The 19,319-nt window shown below is 43.8% G+C and overlaps 1 protein-coding gene across 6 annotated transcripts in view; it reads left to right on the top strand.

Moving 5' to 3' along the window:
• CDK5RAP2 (CDK5 regulatory subunit associated protein 2) overlaps positions 1 to 19,319 on the top strand; it is a 135,805-nt gene that overhangs the window by 70,272 nt on the left and 46,214 nt on the right. For 3 of the 6 annotated variants that reach the window (XM_083597132.1, XM_083597129.1, XM_083597130.1), the window contains exons 19-22: positions 6,300 to 6,395; positions 11,064 to 11,245; positions 13,564 to 14,020; positions 16,876 to 17,113. In XM_083597132.1, coding sequence (XP_083453258.1) covers positions 6,300 to 6,395; positions 11,064 to 11,245; positions 13,564 to 14,020; positions 16,876 to 17,113 — 973 coding nt within the window. Of the gene's footprint in view, positions 1 to 6,299; positions 6,396 to 11,060; positions 11,246 to 13,563; positions 14,021 to 16,875; positions 17,114 to 19,319 lie in introns of all 6 variants that reach the window. The other 3 variants (XM_083597131.1, XM_083597128.1, XM_083597133.1) reach the window with 1 other exon arrangement.

The following is a 19,319-nucleotide window of genomic DNA, read 5'->3' as shown; positions in this document are numbered from 1 at the left end:
GACTATCAGGTCCACTAATTCCAGAAGGTCTACTCTGAATAAAACTTAGTTGGATATAATCCTTGATGCTTTTTTACTCACTTAGGTAATGTATGAAGCTAGCCTTAAGAAAGAGCAATCTGAGGTCTTAATAAAATATTTTTTCTTTTCAGTAAACTTTTTATCACATGACCCAAATCTCCCATTGGCTCTTAATAGTGGGGCACCAAGGGCCTGGCACCCAGGCCTTCTCATTTGTCCTTTCAGGCTGTTTTGGTGCAGCCATGCCTATATATGATTTTACCTGTGAGGCAGGTAAATACACAGCTGTTGCTTGCAAGCACTGCTAATCAGCTGTTTGACCATGTGGGTAAAAGCAGTTCATGTGCCATCATTATTATGTTCTGGTTGAGGCTCTGGTTGAGGCTAATCTAACTTCCTTAGGGCCCGGGACCTCTAGGGTGTTGCTATATATGGACCTTAAGGTCCTCCGTGGGGCATATACAGGGGGGTATACAGGGCCAAGACCATTTAGGGCTTTAAAGGTCAGCACCAACACTTTGAATTGCACTTGGAAATTGTACTGGGAGCCAATGTAGATCCTTTAGGACTGGTGTTATATGGTCCCGGCGGCCATTCCCAGTCACCAGTCTAGCTGCCGCGTTCTGGATTAATTGTAGTTTCTGAGTCACCTTCAAAGGTAGCCTCGTGTAGAGTGCATTGCAGTAGTCCAAGCAGGAGATAAACAGAGCATGTACCACTCCAGCAAGACAGTGTGTGGGCAGGTAGGGTCACAGCTGTCGCTTTTAGACAGCCATCCTGGGCACAGAATTAACCTCCATGGACAGCTGTGAATCCAAAATGACCTCCAGGCTTCGCATTTCCAGTCAAGCCATTAGTTTTTAGAAATTCTTGATAAATGTGTTGGCAAATAAAAATAATAAAAAGAAGCAGAAACTGGTAATGATAACTCAGAAAATGACACTGATTAAATTTTATGTAGTATACATTGAGTCTTCTTCTTCCCCCCTCCCTTCTTTTTCTCAGCTCTTTTTATGGAAATGAGTGCTTTATGTCTGCTTCACACTGTGAAGGCCTGGAGGAGATGTAATGATTTTCAGAATGCACAATAACTTTCTTTGTTTTTACTATAATGTTGATGGTTTCTTCTGTTTTTTACTTTTTGCTAGCTCTTCATAAATTGACAAAACCAAAGAGATGCTTAGGTTTCTTACAGTTTGGCAGCTTTTGTAACTTTTTTTTTTTAAAAAACCCCTCTAAATTTATTTTGTAATTATTGTATGACTATACTGTACTTTGAATATACAAAACATGGTAATTTTATGACATACCAAGTTATGCACAATACATTTTATGTTTCTAAAATAACAAAGTGATATTTGATCTGTAAAGGGTGCTAAAGAATGCATTGAAGATTTTTCAGTTTTCCCAAAATTTGTGTTTTGCCCTGGGGGGGGGGGGGGGAAACTATTTCTCCCATGGCTTCAAAATTTATCACTCCCCCCCCCCTGGTCAAATGTGGACTTGCGTGGGGCGTGGGTGGCCAGATCTATTTTTCATCCATGATCTGCTCAGGGATCCAACTCCTTGCTCTTGGTTTCTCTCCTGGCTACTCCCACTTGATTGACTATAGGCCATCCTTGACAATGTTTCCACCCTAAAAGCAGGTTCTTTTAATCCCAGATAACATCTGTACAGGGACGCGGGTGGCGCTGTGGTCTAAACCTCAGAGCCTAGGGTTTGCCGATCAGAAGGCCGGCGGTTCGAATCCCCATGACGGGGTGAGCTCCCGTTGCTCAGTCCCTGCTCCTGCCAACCTAGCAGTTCGGAAGCACGCCAAAAAGTGCAAGTAGATAAATAGGTACCGCTCTGGCGGGAAGGTAAATGGTGTTTCCGTGCTCTGCTCTGGTTTGCCAGAAGCTACTTAGTCATGCTGGCCACATGACCTGGAAGCTGTACGCTGGCTCCCTCGGCCAATAAAGCGAGATGAGCGCCGCAACCCCAGAGTCGGCCACAACTGGACCTAATGGTCAGGGGTCCCTTTACCTTTACCTTTAACATCTGTGCAGGATAATGAATTCTTCTGCTGGCTTTAAGTCCATTAAAGCAGCTTCCTGATTCTTTGAGTTCAAAATCTTCTGGGGAATGCATGTCAGAGACAAAGTGGGTGGAGCAATGGATATGGCTCTTACTTTGAATAGTCAGCTGTATTTAAGCCACACAAAAGTCAGAGGTTTTTATTTGCATACTATATTTGCCATATGTCTGTTTCCCCCCAGAAATGTCCTCTTTTTCAGGTTTAAAATGTCTGTCTGGGTGGATTTTAAAAATTTGGCAGAATGTCCAGGGTTTTTTGTTTGTTTGTTTGTTTGGTACCATTACAGGTTTCGTGCGGTTGTTTTGGGTTGTTTTTTGTTTCGCTTTTCTGCCTGTGGGATTTCCCTCCAATCCCCCGTGGATCACCTTACCCAACCTCTCTTCCCTCTTCTGCTGCAGGGATAGACAGGGACCAGTTCACTTTCCCCTCTTCCTTATCAACAGTTCCACTCCATACTTCCAGGAATCTCCCAAGAAAAAAAAAGCAGGCGGGGAAGGAGGCTGCCAGGGTTTACACAGCCACTTCCTGCCAATCAAGAGCCTGCCAGCCTCCCCTGCCAGCCAATGAAAGTTCTGAGCATTCATAAAAATAAATACTCTTGACACACTCCATCCCAGCCACACACAGGCATCAGGAATCCAAACCTCTTTCTTTCTCTTTCCCCCAGCGTGTCACTTTTCCCGTAAAATATACAAGCTCCTCTTGGAACCGGAGCAGCTCAAATATTCTTCTTGTGGCTCTTGCTCTCTTTCCTGCCCTCTCCATCCCTCCAGCTCCCAGCACAATTCAGCCAGCAGCAGCCACATGCTGACATGAGATGCAAGTTCACTGGCTCTTGCTGTCTTCCTCCCCCCCTACCAACCAGCCCTGCTTTACTCTGCTAATCTGGAAGGTATCAGGTGTGTGTGGAGGGCAGGATGTGGCAGGGAGAGAGATGAATTGGCCCAGTTTGGGAAGAAGCTTTCCATCCGGTGTGCTCCAGGCACTCAGGACATTTGCAGACTTCTCCTCTCACCACTTCCCCCCCCTAACCTCAACCCACCTCCCTTGCCGGCATTGCAAGTATGGCAAAGGCACACTAACTGACTGGACTCTGTTTTGGCAACACATTTCACGATTGGGAGAGGATTTTTAAATTTTGATCCCCCACCTGTTCCCTCCCTCTCTCCCTTCTTCCACTCTTTGAGAGAAACACACAGGCACCTCACTGCTTTCACACCTCCAAAGGTAAGTGAGTTTAAAACAACAACAACAGTGAGAGGAATAATAACCCCCAACCCCTGTTTTATATAGTTGATGCCAGAAGTGGGGAGCAGGGGTGAGATTGCAAAGGTGGGAAGAATACTGCAAGACCAGCCCACCCAGAGCTGAAAGTGACGGACAATTAGTGCCTGGGTAACTTTGGCTCCTGCTTCTGTCTAACCAGAACTATTGTGGTGCTTTTCTTGTCAGGTGCTAGTCAGTCTAGGAGGAGTAACTATCTTCAAGTTTTAATTTTGTATCCTTGTCATTAAGGATTATTATGATGGCTGTTTATTTATTTAGGAAAATAATGAGAATCCAAATTATAGGCAAGCAGCATGGTGGCTTTGGTTGCTTTGGAGGGGTGGGGGTGGGGGGTAAACAAGGACCAGAATCTGCACAAATTGGAAATCTGACCAAAAAACTAATTGAAGAAAATGTGAACTTCCATAACATTTAACTTTTGAGAGCTGGCTTCTGGAAGATATTAATGTGCTATCTATGTGGCTGTTGTAATTAAAACAGTACAATATAAACAGCCAACTTGCCACATTCGGGACTTTTCCATTTCCACCACACATGCCTTAAATTCAACTTACACAATAGAAAATTTCTTTAGGAGCTGTAGCAAAACCTTGCTTGGTAGCCCTGGTTTATCTCTATATATGAAAGTTAAGAACATTGCCACTAGCAATATATCACAGCTTCTATAGCCTACTTATAGTCGGGGTATTTAAAATGAGAGACATCATAATGATCCATAGTTAAAAGTAGAAGTTGGCAAATGTCCTCTTTTTTGTTCTTCAGAAAATGATAATACTACCACACACACACCCCTTCATTCACACAAGCACATAGCATGCTCATAGTTCAATGAAACATTCCAGCAGGGCAAATGCACTGAAGCAGGGTTGGTAAGGAGATGTGGCCAAAGGAGAGTCCTGAGTGCTAGCTGCGGAGCCTTGAAGGTTGCTCCTGGGCCTGAAGTTCCTAAGCCCCCTTCTTTAGAACATGTAAACTTGAATGCTTGAGGGTGTTCTGAAAAGCTGACATTTAGTAGGCCATGATCTACTTGAGAACTTTTTCCCAGCCAAATTCCTTGCACTCTGCCCAGGTGGTATTTTGCCCAAAGGTAGATTTGGTCTTGTGCTGCAAAGGAGCATGGGGTGGTGGGGACCCCCTTTTTAAACAGATGAAAACCAGCCTATTGGCCATTGGACAGTGAAGGCAGGGGCAGGTTGGCAGACTGCATCCAGTTTTCTTTCCCTTGTGCAGATGATCAGAGCATTCGCATATATGAAATGACTCTCTGTGTAACCCAGACTATTGGGTCCAGAGAGAGGAATATGCATGTCAACTCAATTTGATGATGTGGTGCCCCGTGCAAATCCCACACATTTGGGAGTTCCTTCCTGTGCATGTAGTGCTGGATCAGAGCATGGGAGCATGTTCTGATACTTGTATGCTCCCCATCCATCCTACCCATACCATAGAAGGCTGAAGGATCAATAATCCCATAAATATTTGAACCCAATATCTCTTTTGGCTACATAAATTTGGTCAAGCTTAAAAAGTTACAGTGGAACATGTCTTTTTTATTTATAACTGCAGCAGAAGTTTTAAAAATGAATTTTCAACCTCATTAAGAAAATGAGTAGACAACCTCAGTTAGGTTTAAGCAGTGCTTTGTGACTATTGCCTTAATTCATAAACTAAGACACAGAAAGGCAGCCAAGCTAGTTTGTTGGAGCAAGCACAAAAAAGAGTCAACAGGCACCTTAAGGACCAACTGATTTATTGTAGCCATCAGATGCATTAGACAAAATGGGCCCTAGTCCTTGAAAGCTTATGCCATAATAAATCCAGTCTTTCTGGTTCTGAGATATTGGTGGAGAATAGATTCATAACCTTGTTAGACAAGTACTGAAACTGCTCCCCCATTGCCTGCCATAAAACTAGGAGGAAACTCTAAGCAACCCACAGACCTGGCATGTGCCCAATCTTGGCACTTGAATGTCATGCATGCTAACAACCCAATCTAACACATGCTTGCTTGGAAGTTAGTCCCCAGATTGAAGCTTTAGCTGTTGTGTGGTGTACATTCGGTCTTAGCCTTATGTCCAGCCTTGTATTTTTGGGTGAGGATTGTGTTGCTTGAATTATTCAACAGTTTACATGCCACCCATCCCATCTGCCCATGATTTTCCAGTTCCTCTCCTCCCCTACCACAGCTTGGCTTGTTCTTCTCTGAACAGGGGTGGTAAGTGAAACGAAGGCCTCCTTCCTCCTCCCAGGGTCTGACGTGCTGCTATGCAGCATTCCAGATGCAAGTAGACATGGGAAATCAATTTCCCCTAGGCCACCACCTTTGGAGAAAACTCAATTTCCCAGATTTATTTGCATCTGACACACTTTGCAGCAGCATACTAGATGCTGGAGCAGGAAGAGATGCCCCTCTCACTTTCTGCCAGTGAAACAGCTTCATAAGTGAATAAGAGGGAAAGAAGAGAGAAATTGGGGAAAGGATGAACTGGGGTCTGACTGTGTTACATCATTGACTAGGATCAGAACAGGGTTTGAATTGATTTTTGAATTGACTCAGATCATGCCGAGCAATTTACTGTCTTCTTTTGAATGGTGTAGTTCAGCTTAGCCTGATCTTATCCAATTCAAATTTGGGAGAATTCATCCCTTGCTTGAAGTATCCGAGTCCTGCATTGCTGACAGCCATGGTCAATATTCATGAATTTGAATTGATTGCTTTTTAAAATTGGTATCTTTTTGGATCCCTTTGATGCCCTCTAATCTAATGTTTGTTACTCTATTCCAGGCATATATTTTTTTCAATTTCATTTTTTTAAAAACAAAAAAAGACATGACTTATTTGTACACGTTTCATATCACCAGATTTTGTTTTGCGAGCGCTGCATTTTTCATATCATTCCATTCATTTGTGTAGTTCCTTGAAAGAACAGAAGAAAGTCGGACTCTGACAGAAGCTTTCAATGACCAGACAAACAGCCAGAGTGGCCAATCTACTGAGACACCCAATGAGGTGGGATTTTTGTCTAGTGTATTTAAATAGTTTTAATAGCCCTTTCCTTTTGGAATATACAGGTCTGAGCTTCAAGTGACTCAGTAAGTTTACCCTTGTAGAAATTTGGTTTACTTAGTTTGTGCTTTGGCTCACTTCAGCTGCTCGAAGCTATATGCTCTGCAGGCGGTCCAAGGTTTCTAATACCAGCTGCACTACACTGAGATCTCTCCTGGCAATAGAGACCTTTGTTCCATTGTTTTCCCTCCTATTACTGTATTTCACCACGTAATGGTCACATTTTTGTGTGCCGATTTTTCATTTCCAAAAAGGGTACAACCATTATGAGGTGAATTATGGTTGGAAGCTGGTGAGGTGGCTGGAAGCCAGGCTGTCCCAGAGTGTAGGTCCCTCACAAAACTGTCCCCCCCATACCCCCCGCCCACTCGCACTGCCCTCATCCAACCCACCTCAGAAGGCGCAGTAAAAGAGGAAAATCCTTATATACTCGTTCACCCACATTCACCTCCTTGCCACCCAGCTGCTTCTCCTTGAACTCAAGCCCATCCCTCTTTCGGGATTTGCTGGGTCCGGGACTGTGCAAGAGGGGCATGCAGGCAGCGCCACAAAATTTGGCCAAGGCACCAGAGTTGTCCACAGGGAGAGCGAGAGTAGAGGAGCCTTGGTGATCACAGGCTGCAATTTTCATGTTTTTCGCTTGACCTCCTTTCCAGCACTGCCATAATCCCTCCTCAGAGCCGCCACCTCTGCCTCCTGACCATGTACAGAAATATACTGGTACCGATAATGCGCATGCTGAGAATTACCCCTGCAACTATTATGTCGAGGAATGCTCTGGGACCAATTTCAGGGTCTGATAAAGGGGTGTGTGATTATTACACAGTGGTGACCAGTATGCAGTGAAATACTTTAGTCCTTATCCTCCCCACTGCCCTCCTGCTCACAGTGTCCATAAGTTGGTAACACTGCATTACTTTTGTCCTGGTCATCTTTGCTTAAGTCATTGTTGGGGAACCCCTGCACCATGGACCTAATTAGGCCCAGAATTTGATGCATGATACAGTTTCCTCCCAAGCCACACTCACCTGCTCTACACCCAACATAATGTATGACATCAGGGTTGGGGAAAGTAAAGACAGGGCTCCCTGCTGAAAGCAGCGTTTGCAGACACTCCTGATCAGCTGATCCAATGGCATGTGCAACACCTGCTCCTATACCAGTGTGGTTTGAAGCTGTGCAGGAAAAGGAACAGGGCGTTGCAAGTGCAACTGGTCATCTGATTGATTTCAAAGAGTGCAGTTAACAGAAAACACATCACCTGGCATCATGGTTAAATCAGGTGACTGACAAGTGGGCAGCTATGCCCAAATGTCAAAATGGTTCACAGGGCTTAAGTCATAGGACTATAAGAAGTTGCCTTGTACCAAATCAGAACACTGGCATATCTGGCCTACTGACAGCTGCTCAGCTGTCCACAGACACGAGTCATTTCTAGCCCTACTTGGAGATGCTGAGGGTTGAACCTTAGATCTTCTGCTGCAGCCTTTCTTACTAAATGGAAGAGGTGTCAGAGTTATGAGCAGCACAGCCTCCAGCAATCATATCAACAAGTGTGGTGAAGCAGGCAGTGTGCCAGGTTACCTGGAGGAACAAATACTTCTTGCCTTGCATAATTAATTGGACCCTCTGGGAGCCCCTGCCTAGTGAGGTATGACTGGTAGCTCACCACCTTTTGGTGGTAGCCGCCCAGCTATGGAGTGCATAAAAGTGACTTTGTAGTGGTGAAGATATTTTGGACATTGGTTTTTTGTTTTTTTAAAAGTAACCCTTTAAAATTGGGTTAAAATATTGTTGCTTTTACTCAAGAGTCTGGAATTGTTCTTCTTCTCAGCTCTTGGAAATTTTTTTTAATAGGGCACTATATGTTCTTATTTTTATGGTTTCATAATTGCATTTTAATGGTTTACTATTGTAAGTGGCCCAGCACATGCAGTGCTGTTAATAAATAATGGGTTGCATCCAACTACATTTTATTCAGGATAGACCCAGTAGAATCAATGGACCTGAGCTAGTAATATCCATGAATTTAAGTGGGTATACTCTGAGTAGGGCTTGCATTGTATATAGCCTAATAACTTTCCCTCATCTGGGTTTGGCAAGAGCAGCTCTGAATCAGCATGTTGCACTGGTACTGAAAGCTCTGCACTGGATGTCAGCATGTTCCCAAGCCAAGTTCAAGGGTTACACTGTTAGTGTATAAATCCATAAATAGCCTAGGACCTGGTGGCATTGTCCCTTCTGCACAGGCCATATCACTGGAGTCATCTGAAGAGCCCCTCCTACTGCCTTGTTAGTGAAGTTCGCACATGAACTAAGCCTTTTAGCATAGTGACAGCAGTACTTTGGAACACTTTTCCTATTGAAATCAGATAGGCACCTATAATTTTGTTATTTTGTCATCTGCTGAAAAAAATGTTTTGCCAGGTGTTTTTAGAGAATAAGGTGCCAGGTGTTTTTAGAGAATTTAGAGAATTAGATTCACTTTTGCTATGTGTTTTACGGTTTTATAATCTTATGTTTTAATAATTTTATTGTACACTACCATGATTTTTTTAAAAAAATTGAGTTGGCTTTTAGTAACTACTTATATAACAAACAAACAAGCAAACAAACAATAAAATAAAATGTAGGCTTTATTTTTAATGAGGGCTAATTGTAATTTGGCCTTAAGAATTATCTTAATGCATGTGGCTGCATCTAAGGGGCTGGATAGTAAAACCTTCTCCATTTGTAGGGTAAAAATACCCTAAACAAATTGCACTTGAAATGAGCAAGCTCCCAGAACCACCCAGGAAAAATGACTAAAAAGTAAGGCTATGTTCCTTTAGTGAAGTAATCCTTTCACTTATTTGATTTTTTTAAAATGTTCTGATTGACTTTAAAAGGTGCCCCTCCTGGATTACCGTATTTTTCGCCCTATAGGACGCACTTTTCCCCCTCCAAAAATGAAGGGGAAATGTGTGTGCGTCCTATGGGGCGAATGCAGGCTATCGCTGAAGCCTGGAGAGCGAGAGGGGTCGGTGCACACCTCCCTCTCCAGGCTTCAGGAAGCTATCCGCAAGCCGTGGGAGCCCGCGGGAGTTCCCCCCGGGCTCCCCCGGCTTGTGCAGAGCTGCCTGCATCCCGAAGCCCCGGCGTGCTGAGCGGTTGCGCCGGGGCTTCGGGTAGCTCTGCGCAAGCCGCGGGATGGCTCCCCCAGCTTGCGCAGCGCTGCCTCTTATCCCAAAGTCCCGGCGCGCTCAGCAGTCGCGCCAGGGCTTCGGGTAGCTCTGCGCAAGCCGCAGGATGGCTTCCCTGGCTTGTGCAGCGCTGCCTCTTATCCCGAAGTCCCGGCGCGCTCAGCAGTCGCGCCAGGGCTTCGGGTAGCTCTGCGCAAGCCGCAGGATGGCTTCCCTGGCTTGTGCAGCGCTGCCTCTTATCCCGAAGCCCCGGCGCGCTCAGCAGTCGCGCCGGGGCTTCGGGTAACTCTGCGCAAGCCGCGGGAGGGCTCCCCCAGCTTGCGCAGCGCTGCTTCTTATCCCGAAGCTACCCGAAGCGACTGCTCAGCTCGCCGGGGCTTCGGGATAAAAGGCAGTGCTGCGCAAGCCGCGGGAGGGCTCCCCCGGCTTGCGCAGCGCTGCCTCTTATCCCAAAGTCCCGGCGCGCTCAGCAGTCGCGCCAGGGCTTCGGGTAGCTCTGCGCAAGCCGCGGGAGGGCTCCCCCGGCTTGCGCAGCGCTGCCTCTTATCCCAAAGTCCTGGTGCGCTGAGAAGTCGCGCTGGGGCTTCGGGTAGCTCTGCGCAAGCCGCGGGAGGGCTCCCACGGCTTGCAGAGAGCAGCCTGTTCTGGGGGCTGGGGTCGGGGGAAGCTCGGGCTTCCCCCGCCCCAGCCTCGCGCCTTGGGGGGGGGAATAATTTTTTCCCCCTTTATTTCCCCCCCAAAAAACTAGGTGCGCCTTATGGGCCAGTGCGCCCTATGGGGCGAAAAATACGGTAATTGCACAACAGATTTAACAATAGTGGTGGTAATGGTAGTCATAGCAACATCAGTAGCAACTGTAATAAACAACTATTTTAATTACAGTCACATATAAAATTAAATGAAGCATTCCATCCTATGTGGGAAAATTGGGAGATGCCTCTTCTAAGATGCGACCTGCATATTACATAGGAAAACAAAGTATTTTTTAAAATGCTAGATTGATTATTATTTGGTCATATTCAAATTTATGCAGAATTAGTTCATTCATTGACGAAAACATGGAGGATTAATCAACCTAAGATTACTTTAATTGAGGGATAGCTTTTCTAAAAAGTATTGGAGCCTTCACTTTCTCATGAGAGATACTTTCAAGGAAACCTTGTTAGTTCCCCTATGACAGCTCTTTATTTCTTTTTCTTCCACCCTGAAGAAACCAATATCAAATTGGTGTTCATTAGTGTTGATACTAATGAGTGGTATGTGGGATAATTTTACTGAGACTGTCTTTTCTAATGTAGATTAATCCCCTCCAAGAAGATAAAGTCTTATTATGTAAAGATCACAGCCCCCAAAGTAATAGAACATTGACATACCTGTCTCTAGTTATTATTTTTAAGAAAAGAAGTAAGTGCATTTTTCTTTTTAGCAGGCAACTCCTTCGGATTATTCGGATATACAGTGTCTGAATCTAAATAAGCCTGAGTTTGAACATGAGCTGGCTGATGGCAAATGCTTTGGCAGAAGCACAACAGGGAAAAAAGGCGAAGCTCAAGAGAGTGGTTTGCTCATGTCTCTTTTAAATGAAAATGGAGTGGCACTGCTTGGATCTAGGTAAGCGGGTGGCTTAGACACGACACTTTTAACAGTTGTTCTATTGCAAAAGAGAGGAAAGCAATTGTGTTAAAAGTGAATTTAGATAACGGAGTTCTCTAATTTACCTGGGAGATTGGCAAGCCTCCTTCAGAGTCGTTTTAGTCCATCATGCAATTAAGTAATTAGGAGATGTAAAGCACAGTCAGAGACATCAGTTACAAGATGCATTTTCCTTCATGGCAAGATGGCAACATACAGGGAATCAGATAAACAATACAAAATGACAGAGCAAAGACCTCACAGTTCCTTCCAGGCAAATAGAAGAAGATTGTCCAAATGGTTGGGAGTTGCAAAGCTCTGAAAATTGAGAGCTGGGAGTAGTTAAATCATGCTCCTGCCCAAAGTTACGAAATGCCCACTCCCATTCTTGCTGCCTGCAAATAATAGGAAGGATTCCAGGAAAGAGGGGTATAGGCAAAGAAGACCTCAAAACTTGCTTCCCTGTCTGGTGGAAACAATCTTTATGATTTATGTTTGAATATTGCTGAATGTGATTTCATTAATGTATTTTGATTTATAAGCTGCCTTATTTATATTCTGAAAGGCAGAGTACAAATAGTTACAACAAATAAATGGTACTGGTTTAGCCCTAGATAGGACCCTCATTGATCCACACTGCATTTATGGCAGTGATTGCTGCATTATATGAATGTGATTAGGGAAATTCAGAGAGAGCTGCTACTTCGTTTGAAGCCAGGGGTCACTAATGCTCAGCAGCCAGATTCCTTCTGAAATGAATGATACTAATTGCTGTTCATCGTACATCAGCTGAAGAGCATAAGTTAATATTAGTCACCAAAGCAATGTAGGATGGCAGATGAGAGATCTTCAGATACGAATCTAGAACATTGCCATCTTTCTCAACCTTACATAAAAATTTGCTATGGAGCATTTCCCTTCCAGCATTTTTAGGACTCTGATACACCATTCATCCTAATGTTTTCCTATAAATTCTCTCAGCCTGATTGGTGCCAAGGCAATAGTGCTGGGTAACTTACTTCTCACGAATGGCATTAAAAACATACTCGGCATTCTTTCTTTCAACTGCCAGCCTTCTAAATGCCTCTTGTTTTCAGTCCTGGCTTGTATTTCAAATGGCACAAAACAACTCTTTATTGACATGCTTGAAATTAACGACAGGATTTGTTTTGGAGTGTAATGTCCTTCTATTTAGTTTCCATTGGATTGTGAAATTGCTTTCCAAGCTGACATCCATAAGCCTTTAGCAGTATACAGAGCTATGCCTGGAAATTTACTAAGTTGGCTATTGCTTCTGATGGAGTATGCTTCCAACATGTTTTCAGACTGATTTGTGGTATTAAAATAGAAGACAGCTTAACTGCGTGGGGATTCCAGAGGTTGCCAGTATGGCACCCACAGGCAGCGCTTACAGATTTCTTCCCTGGTGCTTGCAGGGTCCCCTCCCTGATCCTACCCCTTAATTTACACTAGTCTTTAAACAAGCATTCTACTGTAGCCTATGGAATAGGTTGTGGCATGTACTTGGTGTAGTTTATCCCTCTGGTTTACAGTGAATATGGCTATGGGCCCCAAAAGTTTGGCAGTCCCTGGCTTAAACTTTCAGACTCTACAGTCTTGGGACTGGGGGGAGAAGCAGGGAGTTCAACCCTTTCTCCCCCATCATGGTCCTGGAAATAAATAAAAAATCTATTAAAAGCAGGTGAGTGCATTATAAGGGAACCCTCCTTTGGTGCGATTGGGCACTTTCCTTGAAATTGAAATAGTAGCTTCTGAGAAGTTGAAACCATGGCAGAGTCAGAGAGAGTTAAATTCCACCTCTCCACCATCCATGATCTAAAGGGAGGTTGTATAGGCTTTCCTTTTACAAACTAGTTACGTAACCGAAAGTGATCATTAATCACATTAATGCAATTAATGTCGTGTCTGATTTGGCTGCTAGAACTGTAACTTTAGGATTATTTTATACCTGAGACTTCTACTGCCAAACCCTCTTTCTCAGTCCTGCTCAACTTCTGAGTAGCAGTAGTGTTTTGAGAAGGTATTTCTTTGTAACTCATCCTGGATTTCTCCGAGTCACGTATCTGAGATTTCTTTCTTTCAACAATTTATTTTACTTATTTCATCAATTTATATACAACTTAATTACAATAGTCTGCAGGTGGTATATATCTGACACAAAGTGAGATTATGAAATATGTGTGAATTCTTTTTAATGATTTTATAATGTAAATCATAGAAGATAATATTGTTTTCTTATTGTTACTATTCTGCCCCCCCCCCCCCGGTAAAACTAGAGAAGAACAAATACAAATTGCAAATTACCTGTTAGATCATCTGAACACAAGCGAGCAAGACACTTCAAGTGGCCATCTAGAGAATAAAGATGAGAAAGATCTTAAGCAACTGATTATTCAGCTAAGAACTGAACTTGAGCAGCAAAGGCAAGCAAATAAATTCCTGAAGCTGCAAGTTGAATCCAAATCTACTTTGACTGAGGAAGAAGGGCTTGATCCCAAAACAATGCTACAGATTAATGTGGATATTGGATCATCAAAAGCTAAAGTGAAAACTGTAGCTACTCAAACAGGGACTGTTGAAGGTAACATCGTGGGAGTGAAACATGAAGGCCAAATAGCAAGCTCTGAATACAAAGCAGCATCTTCAAGATTAAATGAAGAACCTTGGCGGGAGAGAGCCTCTGTGAAGAGTGAACAGCAAGAGATCCTTCGGCATACAAGGAAAATGAACAAAGTGAGTTTGTTTTAAGGTGCTAAAGCTCCTTTTTAGAGTGTGAAAGAGTTCTCTCCACAACCAATAGGGTTGTGTTGTTTTGGGAGGCGGAATTACCTAAAGACTGGGGCAGGGGTCGGCAAGGTTTACCTCGCCTGGGCCGGTTCACTCCCACGGAGATCACTCTGTGGGCCACATCGCCTCTGCGCAGATGCGATTTCTGGCACTGCGGAAGCGAGTCCCTGCTCCACACTGTGCCAGTTTAGCACAGCGCACATGGACTCACTGAGTGGGCGGCTCAGTTCGGGGGTGGCTCGTGGGCCATTTAAACAACCCCCGTGGGCTGCTTGTGGCCCATGGGCCGCAGGTTGCCAACCCCTGGACTAGGATGTCAAAAGATACTTAAGATGCTTATGCATATTGTATACATCAGCCAGTTTTTAAAAGCAGTGTTACACCTGAACTCACGGTTTGCAATTTTGCTGCTGAGCTCCTTTTTCTCAAGCTGCAGCATCTGCATTTGAGTTCTCTTAAAAGGCTTTTGCATTAAACACCTTGTGGTGCACCTTAGTTACTTTTTAAAATTATTAAAAGTATAAAATTCTGCCATCTCAAAATTTTTGGTGTAGTGTACAGCAATATGTATGGAAGAACACATAAAACAAACAGTACAAAATCATTGTTAAAAAGACTGACTGCTCAAGAAAGTTTTAAACTGTTACATAGACCTGTTGGCATAGAAAGGTTTCTAAGAGCTGTCTTAAATATGTACAGGAGGGGGAGGGGACTAGGCATTGCTAGGAAACAGGTTGACATTGCTAGGTTTGGTCTTGGTCTTGCATGTCACTGAAATGTTGGTCACAGTCAGTCACAGCAAGCACAAGCCTAGTAGAGCTGCATGCTTTGAGGTGAGGGCTTTTGGCAGGATTTAGGCTTAATAGAACCAGGTGGCAAAGCTGTGATGTTGTTTCAGGAGCAACAAGACTGAGTTCTATGTAGTAGCAGCAGCTGTGTCCCAATTGTTAGCTCTGCCCCCACTGGGAGGTGCCTCTTCAGTTAAAAGGGGCCAGCCTGCTCTGGTAGTCTTCTGCTCCAGTGGAGCAGAAGAGACACTGCCCTCCTTAGGGCTACCACAATGGAACCCAACATTGTATGAAGAACATTGTCAAATGGCAGCATCAGTGAAGATGGTGAGGTGTTCTGTGAGGAACTGTTGAAAAAGCTGGGTAGGTTTAGTGTGGAAGATAAATTGTTATGGGGAGACATAATCAATGTCTTCAAATATCTGAAGTCACCCAAAGGATGGAGCAGACTCCAAAAGGCAGGACTTGACCCAGTGGGTGGACATAGTAGGGGCAGTGGGTTTTGGCTAAACATTTGGAGAAACTTCTTCATGGTTAGAGCTGTTTGGCAGAGGAAGTCATAGGAGGTGGTGTACTCTCGTTTGCCAAATGTATTTAAACATCTGGCCAATCTTTGTCAGACATATGGTACTTCATTTGCATCCTACATTGCAGATCCTGCTTTGAGCAGTGTGTTGGACTAGAAAATAACCTTGCAGGTCACTTTCAGCTCAATGACTCCATGAGGAATGTCCTAGGAAGCTCTCAAGAGAGCAGATAGAGCCTTTGTATTTGGCTTTCCCACATGCATATGACATTTCTCTGGCCGCTGGTGGGAACAGAATGTTACACTGGATGAATCTTAGTTTGACACCCAGTCTTGGAATTCTTGTTGCAGCCTCCATTATTTTACCTTAGGATACAGAGCTTCCGTTCTTTACCAGTTTGGTTATTACGTTGTTGATAGACTATATTCCATGAATATATTTAATTAAAGAATAAGTAATATTGAAACATAATGTTTGGTAACAATGAATTTCATAAGCTAGTGATGCGTTGTGTGAAGGGGCACTCCCTTTTCTTTCTTTTTTTAATGTAAACTCATAAGGTTCCTGGAAGGATAAAGTGAGTTTGAATTATTCCTTTATAGAAATCTAATTTCTCAAGCCTTTCTATTTAAACCTTGATACAACAATGATAATGGTCTTTTTGTTTGTTTGTTTGTTTACATACTGCTCTTCATCAAAAGATCTCAGGATGGTTCACAAGATAAAAATACAAGATAAAAACACAAATAAGTAATTAAAAAAACACCAAGAAAACAGTAGTACCCAATAACAAAACAATATAACAACCAGAGAAACTATTTTCTTCCTTTAGCATGCTTTGAGTTTTCTCATCCACCCTTACATGTTATTACTAATCTCATTGACGCTTTGTCACAAAGCTGAACTGAATTTCATGTCACTTTTCACATGAAGGGGAGGCAGCATGCTCTTCTTCAAAAGAAGCACTTTTAACTTTTTTCCTGCAATGTTTTGCATGATATTCCTGTTGTCCCGCTCAGCAGGGTTGTTCTTGCTAGCTACATAGTCTAGCCATGTGGACAGTGTGTTGAACATCATGGCACCATGTACCCAATCCAGTATGACTACATAGTAATATCATCAGACTAAGTCAGAGGGAAGGCAGTGCTTCTTATCTTTATTATTAATTATTATTATTTATTAAACAATAATATCTAATATTATTATTTAATATTGGTAATCTTAGGGTGGTTCACAACATAAATCTGAATTGTGTGTGTGTGTGTGTGTCCTGGTTCACAGATCACCTACTCTTGAATTGTACATTGTAACTAGGAGTAGGGTGTTTTTTAGGAGTGTGTGTGTTGCATCCCCCCCTTGGTAAAATGCTACCCCCTTTCAGTTAAGGTTTTTTGCAAAATATTCAAGGCTGGATTTTAGTGACCATTGTTTTCTTATACTGATCTTCCCTTCTCAACCTACTCACATTTTTCTATGTGTCATTTAGAGTGATCCTTGCCAGCCATTCAAGAAATCCTGTTTGCCTGTTTTACTGAAGTTATCCAAGTCGTTAGAAAGCATCTCCTTAAAGGACCCCATCTGGAAGCCAGACATGCAACTTCAGCATCGCATCTTTACCTTGGATGAAGATCTGAAGAAAAGAATTATGCAGCCACTTAATGATGAATTGCAGCCAAATGAAGTTGAGAGTGAGAGATCTGCTCAGGAAGGGATATTACTAGGAGGTAAGCAAGCAAGTACAGTTGAAAATAATACAGAAAGCATGCAGTGGCATTTCGTTCCTGTTGTGGTTGTGTCCAATTTGAATTCCACAGCAATATCCAGGGTTAGCATTGCTTCAGCAATCAGTAAGCTGCAAGTTTAAATGCTGTGTGCACCATTCAGTTTTACCCACCTTCCTCAACTCATCAAAATTGTATATTTTACATGTTACAAGTTGGCACCCCTGGGACTGGTCAGCTCGGCTTTCTTCTATTTTGTCGGGAAGAAAGGGGTGGGGGGAGAGGATGGTTGTCCCTAGCCTGTGTGGTGCAGGACACATTTTGTAGCACTAGCCATGGAGAACAAGATTATCAAGGGCCACTAGTCAAAATGGCTATGCTCTCCCGCCACTGTTGGAGGTAGCATGCCTCTGAATACCAGTTGCTGGGTATTATAGCCCCCCCATAAGTAAAAATCAATAGAAATCAATAGAAATCTGAGGTTCTGACTCCCCTATCAAAAGGCTGCCCACCCAAAAAAAAATTCCTGCTTAAATAGAACATGTTTTATTTATAATTGTTATAATTCATGCAAAATATAGTTACATAAAATGATAGCAAGATAATGAAATATTGTTGAAGCAGAAAAACATAGAATCATGGAGCTGGAATGGACCCCAAGCGTCATCTTTCTAGTGCAACCCCCTGCAATCTAGGAAATTCAGCTAAAGCATCCATGACAGATGACCATTCAACCTCTACTTAGAAACCTCCAAGGAAGGAGAGTCCACAACCTCCCAAGGAAGATCCATCTTCCATGTATTATAAATAGTAAACAACACTTATTTGACCCCAGTTATTTGACACTACAGATACAATCCAAAAGATGGAAAAGGAGTTCTGTATATGTGGGAGAATTTTAAAAAGCAAGTGTTCCTCATTAACCTGGTGCAAAAAGCTTGTCATCCAGAGGAGCCCTAGCTTCCTAGATAAAACACTACAGCCCCCCACACCCTTACCTGAGAGTAAGATGTGACAACACAACGGCCCTCTCTCTCCCTGGCAGCACTGTGCCAGCCCTCAGTTTCCCTTTCCCTGAGGTGAATTCCCCCAATGGAGAATGAATCACAAGCGGCAGTGGGTTTTTCTTTTGTGAAAACAGGTTGCAAACAAACTTTATTATAACAGATGAGTTTTGGTTCTTCTTCTTCCACAGAAATGTAACGAACAGTGAGGTTATTCACAGCATAGTGCTGTTGCTTTACGTATACTGAAACGTATACTGTTTCAGGTTATAGGCTGTATGCCAGGTGTCAGCAAGGTTTACTTCACCTGGGTCGGTTCACTCCAGTGGAGATCCCTCTGGGCTGAATTGTGTGTGAGCGCCTCCCCCCCCCCCCCGATTTCCACAGATGCAATTTCTGGCGCCGCAGAAGCGAGTCCCCTGCGCCACACTGCTCCAGTTGAGTGCAGTGTGCGGGGACTCACTGAGCAGGCAGCTGGGTTCGGGGGTGGCTCATGGGCTAGTTAAATGACCCCCGTGGGCCACTTGTGGCCCATGGGCCTTAGGTTGCCTACCCCTGCTGTATGCTGTTCAGGCTTAAGGTTACCTTCTTTTACACATCTTCCATAGATAAGACTTCTCCACACACACTTCAGCAACTTAGGATTTTAACTGGACTGTTTCCCTTACAGACCCCCAAATCCTCCCTGGCCTCGGAATCACTACTGCCCTTTCCTGTCAGAGTATCCCCTCTGGGGACCCTTTTTCCTGTAGGCACGTGTGGAACTGTGTCTTTTCTGCGATTCAGAACCTGAGAGCATCTCCTGGGAGTTCTCGGCTCTCCTCAGCCTCCTGACAGAATCCCCCTCACACACTCCTGCCTCCACTCCAGCTGCCTCCCCTGGAACTCTGGCCAGTCAGCCATTGTTGTTAGTTAATTGTTTGCTGGCAGGGGGAAAAACACTTGATGACTCATCCTGCTCAGAAAACAAACTTTTCTGTCACAATAAGGCCCACTGAACTCAGTGTGGCTTTCTTTTGAGTAGACAGTTATTTACTAGATGCAAGTCAGCAGCACTAGATGACCCGCTCAGCTAGGCATTGGGGTGGATTTCTCCCTGTGCCTTGCAGAGCTGGGCCGACGATGCCGATGAGCCATGCGCCCCTCAGCAACATCCAAAGGCCCTGATCCACTAGGTGCTGGGGTGGATTGCACTCTGTGCCTTA

Source organism: Podarcis filfolensis (genome assembly GCF_964270895.1).
Source record: "Podarcis filfolensis genome assembly, chromosome: Z".
In the NCBI taxonomy this organism is placed as follows: domain Eukaryota; kingdom Metazoa; phylum Chordata; class Lepidosauria; order Squamata; family Lacertidae; genus Podarcis; species Podarcis filfolensis.
Note: the sequence above shows the minus strand (reverse complement) of the source record. Positions and strands in the feature narration are given on the sequence as shown.